At 29.2% G+C, this 8736-nt stretch overlaps 1 protein-coding gene across 1 annotated transcript; it reads left to right on the forward strand.

Annotated features, from left to right (window-relative positions):
* Window positions 1-2644: 2644 nt before the first annotated feature.
* Window positions 2645-7541, forward strand: LOC128295457 (uncharacterized). Its single transcript, XM_053031036.1, has 6 exons — window positions 2645-2733; window positions 2820-2881; window positions 5616-5996; window positions 6081-6313; window positions 7018-7095; window positions 7326-7541. Exons 1-6 carry the CDS (start codon window positions 2645-2647, stop codon window positions 7539-7541), a joined length of 1059 nt encoding a protein of 352 aa, XP_052886996.1.
* Window positions 7542-8736: the final 1195 nt, after the last annotated feature.

Consider the following 8736-nt stretch of genomic DNA (forward strand, 5'->3'; position numbering starts at 1 on the left):
AATATGGATATATTACGATGTATTATTTTATAATATTTAAATTAAATAGATGTATGAAATTAATAGTAATTTTATTTTGAAGTAAAAGTAATAATATTACTAATTTCTAATATATTATTTATATTCTTAAATTAAATTACTTAAATATCATTTAAATTTATAAATTTAAAAGTAATTATATAACTTTTGAAAATTTTAAATTGCATAGATAGATGGAATTAATATTAATTATTATATAAATTTTTTTACTTTCTAATGTCATGTTTAAAATGAATATTTCAACTTTCAATTACAATTTTGATAATAATACCAAATATCTAAAATTAATAAATCACGTTTTTTCACAACAATTTTCCCAACAACAGTTTTTCAGAAACACTTTTAAACCTCAACCGTAATACCAAAATGGCCCAAAGCCTAACAATAAAATGTATGCAATAAATAAATTAGTTGAGTTTTGATACAATAATATTTGTAAAAAAAATAAAAAAAATTAATTTGTATATTCTGCTATGCACAAGCTGAAAAAGTCTCTGGAATTTCGTTATTGTACAAAACTTGAAAAATTTTAATTTATTAATTATATTTATTTAAGTAATGGATCATTTTCTTGTTTCAATCTTCATTTGTTGCTACCACTACTACTAACTTTGTTTCATCACCGATCCTCACTTGCTTATGGTATTTGGTTTACAATTACAAGTTGGGATGGATTCTTGCAGACATTTGCATAATAATATCATCATTGATGTGAATCTAATTTTGATAGGGACACTTGCAAACATTTGGGGTGAAAAGGCAGTAATAAATACTCTTTGTTTTTCAAGATCTCAGTTAAGGCAATCATAAATAAGGATGGAAGGGTTGAGTAAGATGATATATGCATGAAATAGTGTCCCACAGTTTGAACCAGCATTTTAATTGAATCTAAAATCAGTGATTTTTCTACTGTCGAAGCTGCTATTGACACCATGGTATCTGACAGTGAGCAGAGCAGATGGTTTACAATCTTATGGTGTATATGGCATTTCCCAAATTTTTTGGTATGGCAAAATAAAACTCTTCCAGCGAGTAGTGTTGGGCATTTTGTTGATGATTTTCTGCTTCTGTGGGACACTGCCAGGGCCATTTTCCAACGAGTCCAATTAGGTTGTTGAGTGATGGAGGAGGTGCGGATTGCTGAACTAAACCAACGCCAGGCCGCTTGAAATGTAATGTCAGCGCTATATGTACGGTGGAGGACGGGTGACTACTTTTGGTGTGGTCCTTTGTGTTATTCCAATAGGGTCGGAAGCGTGTAAATTATTGTACTAAAAAATCACACAAAGTTCAATTCCCAGGGAAGAGAGGTGGATCACAAGGATCTCTTAAATACCAAGTCTTTCCTTAGTCAGAATATCCCTTCTATAGTAATTTAATAGCACAATTAAATACTACTATTATACCCTCAAATATTGAAAGAAAAATAGGACAAGAAAGAACACAAGAGTTTTAACGAGGTTCGTAAATTATACCTACGCCCTCGGCACTAACACCGGATGATAACTTTACTATCTCTAAAATATTACAAACAAATAGAATTCCTTAAGAATTCTCAAATGGGAGAAGAGAGAAAACTAAGAGAGAAAGATTGGTTGGGATGGTTGAAATGAGAAATGGTTAGGCCTATTTATAGTTGAGGTTTAGGGACTAACTTGCAAATGGCCTAAAAAATTAGAGATCAAAATTGCAATTATCCCTTTCAACTTTAAACAACTTGCCAACTATTTTTTTCTTTCGGTGCCAATTGCACCTCCCACCATTTTTGACTTTTCAACACTTACCTTATTTGATTTTTCAACACTTTGCGATGTCGATGGGGGGTTTGTAGCTGATTTGACAAAATTTTTTCCGATATTATATAATCCACTTATTGCTGAAACGTTGTCCATATGAGAAACTCTCTCTTGGATTAAGTCAAAAAAGTGGGATAATATCTAAGTTGAGTCAGATTGCAAAGTTACTATTACTTCACTAAATGATCAATCATAAGGAATATCTAAATATTGTTTAGTTTTGTGTAATTGTTTATAACCAAAAGCTTTTTTATTGGAAATGTCGAATTGTTAATAAGGCAGCTCACCATTTAATTAGGGTGACTTTATCCTACGTAAATCGTATATATATTTGTTTTCTCTTTGTCTTTCTGATATTTTAAATTTCAAAACATATAAATAATTTTATAGTTGAAAGACATATTTAAGATTAGATGTATGGAGCAAGCCTATTGGCTTAGAATTAGTACAATTCCTTTTAATTTAATTTTTTACTTCGTTTATAATTTTAATGATAAATTGTATACGATTAAACAAAAATTCAAATTGTAAATGATACAATCACAAATGGAAAAATGAATTGAAATTCCAAAATTTGGTTAAAAAAACATGAGCTTAAACTCATTCAAACTTAATTTGATGAAAAAGTTAAAACTTTGACCATAGAAAAATATTGGAACTCAAAATGTCTTAAAGGCTGTGTTTGGTAACCATGAAAACATTTTCCAGAAAATGTTTTCCTAATTTTACGCTGTTTGGTTACATGAAAATATTTTACATAAGTAAAACGTTTTCAGAAACACGGTAAAATGGGATGCTTTTTATGTAAAATGTCTTACGGATTTTTTTTCCGTAAGACATTTTCCAAACTCTCACTTTCCCTTGCGCCGTTCATCTTCCTTCTTCTTCATCTATCCAGGTATTTTCTACTTTTACTTCTTCTGTTCTTCTTCTTTCAATTTTCCGTTCGCATAATCTCTTATAATGGTAGCTTTTCGGTCTTAGGTGCTTTCTCTTTCGCATACAACCGGTATCATCCTTGCGTCGTTCTTCATCTTCTCATCCAGGTAACTTTTCTCCTCTTCTTCTTCCATTCTTCATCTTTAATTGAAAGTGTAAAAACGTTATTTAAGCAAATATACAGAGGACAGGAGCATTTAAGGGTTTAGAGAAATACACCAAAAACCTCACGCTTAGGCTTCTTGTTTTTCCCTTTTCTGCTAATACCCACTTACCCCATCTCTGCAATCTGCTTTTTTTTCATGTGACAGTTTAAAACATTGAATTGAAGGTTATTGACTGGATTTTCTATTTCTGGATTTTAAACAGTTTAAAATTACATATGCTTATCTCCATTTGTTTAAGTTAAATGAGGTTAGTTGATTATCACTTGGAAGTTGTCAAAAAAAAAAAAACTCCTTAAATCATGAAACAAAGACATTTGTGGAAACATTAATGCCATAGTGATGAACTTAGAGATGCTGATTAACGATCTTGACAAACTAGCAGAGGGAAAGGGAGCTCAATTCAACATTAATGCCATAGTGATGAACTTAGAGATGCTGATTAACGATCTTGACAAACTAGCAGAGGGAAAGGGAGCTCAATTCAGAGGAGCTTACTCTTAAAGAAAAATACCCAGCAAGCTTCCACTAAAAAATCCTAATAAGGTGTGGAGGGTACAACCCCTCCACATGCTTAAGACTTCATGGAGTATAGAATTTTAAAGGATATAAAAAAATACAGGTTACATATATCCTATTCCAGGTGCTTGAAATTCTAAAATTCCAATTTAGAAATCTTCAAATTTTCAAAACGTTATATGATTAATTTAGGAAAGGCAGTAAATTCATTTTTATGGAATCTACAAATCAAGTTCAAATGATTCTATGGCTGTTCCAAAGCTAACAACATAGTACAAAATCTAACGAGGGACCTCAACTAATAGTCTTTACAAGATAGATATCCTTTAGTGATATATAGACTAATTCCATTTTGATCTGCAGGAAAAAAAACAGTTGATAAATAGCTTAAAATTTAGACTATTACACAAGAAACACAAGGCAAGATGCGCTTTATTTCGAGTTTATTTGTGTTTAGGCAAGATGCCTTTACAAGTTATATGACTAAAATGTTTGTTAAAAGTAGCAGTGGTTTTCTTTATTTTTCATCTCTATTTTTTCTTTTGTCATTTTGTCGAATTGATAATTATTGAGGACGAACTTTACTTACTACTTTTAATCATTTGTAACTGTTTAAGCTTCAAATTTGAATAACAAAGAGGTATTTTAAGGTATCTTATGATGGCCATTGCATTCAAAGCTACAAAGATTGGACGCTTTAAAGTGAGAACTTGAATAGCATGGAAACAATCACCTAGAGTGACTTGTGGGAATTAGATTTTTGTCCGGTTTGAGGTTTGTTCAATGAGATAGGTGTAATTTGGGATTTTAAGGTTCATTTGTTGTGATCTGTCTATGTTTATGTTTTTAGGATGGGTCATTTTGTACCTGCTGATTACTTTATTTTTATGCACTTTCATAGTTGTTGTACTAGCAAAAAAAAACAATAAGTCAAATAATATATATTTTATTTTTAAGTTCATGGTTATTGGCGTTGTCTGAATATGCTTACTAAATTTATCATTTTAAAATATGATTTATGATTAAAAAAAGTCATGTAAAAGTGTGTAGTTTTTGCCTTAAGCAATCGGTAGTTCAATTGTCTTTTGGTCTACTATTGTTATCATCACAAAATTAACTTGTAATGGTCTCAATTGAAAATTATTGTCAATCTCATTTTGTTAATAGCAGAAACAAAAATGAAACCATATATATATATATATATATATATATATATATAGTAAAGGTTCCAAGTAGGTGCCATTGTTTGTCCATTGGGTTTTTTCCACTGCCATTATAATTGTGCCATAATCTAACAACTATTGGTAGCTTAAATTGATCTTTAAAATACATACATACATATGTACGCATGTAGTCTTATTATTAAGAATAGAGATCAAGTTCAATTGAATATTGTATATAACCAAATTGAATAAAATCGTTTATTTATCGCTTTTCTTAATTTTTTTAAAATATATATTTATTCTATAATATTTAAAAATTTTCACTAATTGGAAAATAAAATATAATAATCACAAATATGTGTAGGATGCAAAATTTGTTCTATTTGGTACTACTGATTATGATAAATATGTCTTGAATTATGCCTTTTTTGTTATTATTTATGTTGGGTTTGGTTAGTTAACTCTATTCTTTTTAGTCATGATAACTTTAGGCATTGCTTGAGTCATTGCTTGAGAAAATTATATATATATATATATATATATATATATATATATGTATGCACTTTAGACAAGATAACTTTTGTGATATATGTGCCCTTATGAAAAGTTTATGTATTTTTGTAGTGATCAAATATTTGTGTGATATTATTTTGTGTAGATGGATCGTAATCAACATCAAAATGCAATTGTCGAGTCGTGGCTTCAGTTTTTAGCTTTTGGGGCTCTCTGGATAAAAAATTAAAAACTAGGAAGGAAATTACTTCTCACCCTCGTAAATCGAGATTATGAAAGAGAAAATTATATTAATAGTATTTTATATAGTGGTGACCGGCATTGTATTGATATGATAAGGATGAGACCGGTTGCATTTTTTAATTTGTGTGATATTCTTAGTAGAAATAATTTGTTACAATCAACTAAATCGGTGAATATTAGGGAGCAAGTAGTTATATTTTTACATATAATTGGTCATAATGTAAGGTTTCGAGTGATAGGATCTAGATATTATAGATCAACTGAGACAATTCACCGTTACTTTAGGGTTGTATTGAGAGCTGTTTTGAAATTGTATAAGCTAGTTGTTAGATTACCTGATGAGTCAACTCCTAGTGAAATCAGAAACAATCCAAGGTTTTATCCTTATTTTAAAGATTGTATTGGAGCATTAGATGGAACTCATGTTCGTGCATCCGTTCCACTTAACATTCAAGGAAGATTTCGTAGCCGTAAAGGGGGGACGACACAAAATGTATTGGCTGCCATTACATTTGATTTGAAATTTTCCTATGTTCTAGCTGGTTGGGAAGGTAGTGCACATGATTCTCGTATTTTAAGTGATGCACTTTCACGCCCAAGAGGATTAAAAATTCCGGAAGGTAAGAATTATAAAACATTAAATACCAAATAGTTCTACTAAGCTCATAATTTATTAGTAATAATTATGTTTTGTCAAATTGTAGGTAAATATTATCTTGTTGATGCTGGATATGGCATCCGTAATGGATATATTACCCCATATCGTGGTGTTCGATATCATTTAAAAGTGTTTAGTGCTCAGGGGCCTGAAAATAAAAAGGAACTCTTTAATCTTCGTCATTCATCATTGCGAATCACTATTGAACGTGTTTTTGGGATTTTGAAGAAACGGTTTCGTGTATTAGATGCTGAACCATTTTGGAATTTTCAAACTCAAGTAGATATAGTTTTAGCTTGTTGCATCATTCATAATCATATCATGGGAGTTGATCCTAGTGATTTACTTAATCAAGAATTATACGAGGAGCCTGAGTCTGATTTGATAATATCAACTCTTACGGAGTGAGAAGAAAGAGAAGAAGCAAGAGAATGGTCTGCTAAGAGAGATGAAATTGCACAAACTATGTGGACTGATTACATGGCTAGAAATATTATGTAGGTTTAGGGCTTAGGGTTGTAGTTTCTATATTATGTATGTTTCATTAAATTTTTTTTTTGTTAATGTTGGATTCTGAAATTTTAGTTTATTATGTTTGTTGGATTCTAAAATTATTATGTCTTGATTTTGTTAGATATTGATTATGTTTCAAGCTTGTTAGATATTGAATTTATTATGTTTTAAGCTTGTTGGATATTGAAATGATTGACAATGACAATTATTAATGTAGAATGGGTAAGGGCAACCAAGAAGGAACCTCCAAGCAATTCAGGTGGACAAAACCGATGGAACATCTTTTTCTTGAAATTTTAGCTGAGGAGGCCCAGAAATGAAATAAGCCTTCTAATACTTTCAAAGCAGCTTCTATTAATCGAGTTGTCGAAGCTATTTCTGAAAAATTTCAAGTCCAATGCGATGCAAAACATGTGGAAAATCATTTGAGGACTGTAAAGAAACAGTGGCAGATTATATGCACAATTCAGGGTGAAAGTGGTTTTGGATGGGATGATAACATGAAAATGATCACATGTGATAGAGCGACATATGATGCAGCAGTAATGGTAATATATGTATGTATATGTTAAGTATATTTCAATTATTTTTTACTTGTTATTCTAATTTTATATAATATCCAACAGCACACAAGAAGTATGAACCATTTTTGAATAAAAGCATTGATCATTATGATGAAATTGCTTTGGTTGTTGGCAAAGATATGGCAACAGGAGTTTTGCCCGAACATTTCTTGACATAGATTTGGATGATGATAACATAGGTTCAAGGCCTATAGATCTGCGAGAATGAAGCGACTGAAGAGGTAAGAACAAATGTATCTTCATCTGGCACATCCAAACGTAAAAGAAAAAAGGCTAAAGAAAGTGTGGAAGATGAACAAATTAAACTTGTGAGTGAACAACTTGGCGAAATTGCTAATGCTTTGCAACAATTTACTGCGGATAAGACACCACATCTTTACAAAGAAGTGATGTCAATGGAGGTAGAATGATTTGATGATGACTTCCTTTGTTCTGTGTTTGATTATTTAGTGAGTCATGAATCTGAGGCAAAAGCTTTTTTAGTTAAAAGAAAGAAGCATAGAAAAATTTGGCTTCAAAAATTTTCTCAAGGTTGAAGATATTGATAATGTGGTGTAATATTAGTTATGCACTTGGACAATGTTGTTATAATGTGCTGTAATATTAGTTATCATGTGGTGTAATATTAGTTATGCACTTGGATAATGTTGTTGTTATCATGGAGTGTAATACTAATTATGCATTTGGATAATATTATTAATTTCTAGTATTAATTGTGGTTTGGAAGCTAATTTATAATTATTCAATCATTGTTTTTATTTTTTATAACACAATTACAAATAATTATTTGACTTTGGTTGTTTTCAATTTAGGACGGTTAATATTCTAGTTTAATAATTGAGTATTATTATATATTTAAAATGATTTATTTATTTATAAATAAATCATTGCAATACATGTTAAAAATAATTTAAAATATAAATGTATTAATATATATATATATATATATATATAAAATAAATTCAATCAAACAAAGAAAAGATAATAAATTCTTTAAATATATAAATTTTATTATAAAACACTTTTCAGGAAAATATTTTCAGAAATTTGTCAAATAACGAAAAATATTTTACATGATTCATCCAAACACCGAAAAAGTAAATCATTTTCCGAAATTATTTTCAGAAATCATTTTCCAGAAATCATTTTCCGGAAAATATTTTACTTGCAAACAAACGAGCCTAAATTTCAAAATATGCAAAACTAGAAAAAAAAATTCTAAACATGAAAACCACGAATTCGAGACTAATCCCACAAGAAATAAAAATTAAATGGTAATTAAATGGCTTTTATAAAAAACTATATCTAATAATTATATTCTAATCTTTATATAAATTAATTGAAACTTAAAATTAATATTATATATGATGAAAAATAATTTTATCAAATAAATAAATAATATTATATTAAGGTTATATACAAAATCATTATATAATTTTTTTGAAACTATCATGATATAATTTTAGATATCAATATGATTAATTTATAATATATCATATTTTTATAATAAATTATTTAAAACAATTGGTTGTATATAACAAATTACTGTTATATCCTATTAGTGTTAATAATAGACATAATTAAAAATTTCATATTACAACAAAA

Source organism: Gossypium arboreum, chromosome 7 (assembly GCF_025698485.1).
Source record: "Gossypium arboreum isolate Shixiya-1 chromosome 7, ASM2569848v2, whole genome shotgun sequence".
Lineage (NCBI taxonomy): Eukaryota > Viridiplantae > Streptophyta > Magnoliopsida > Malvales > Malvaceae > Gossypium > Gossypium arboreum.

Coding starts and splice junctions, on each gene's coding strand:
- LOC128295457 (XM_053031036.1), top strand. CDS start 2,645: ATGTCTTACGGATTTTTTTTCCGTAAGACATTTTCCAAACTCTCACTT. Junction 2,882..5,615: donor TTCTTCATCTTCTCATCCAG/GTAACTTTTCTC, acceptor TTCGAGTGATAG/GATCTAGATATTATAGATCA. Junction 7,096..7,325: donor CATATGATGCAGCAGTAATG/GTAATATATGTA, acceptor CAAGGCCTATAG/ATCTGCGAGAATGAAGCGAC.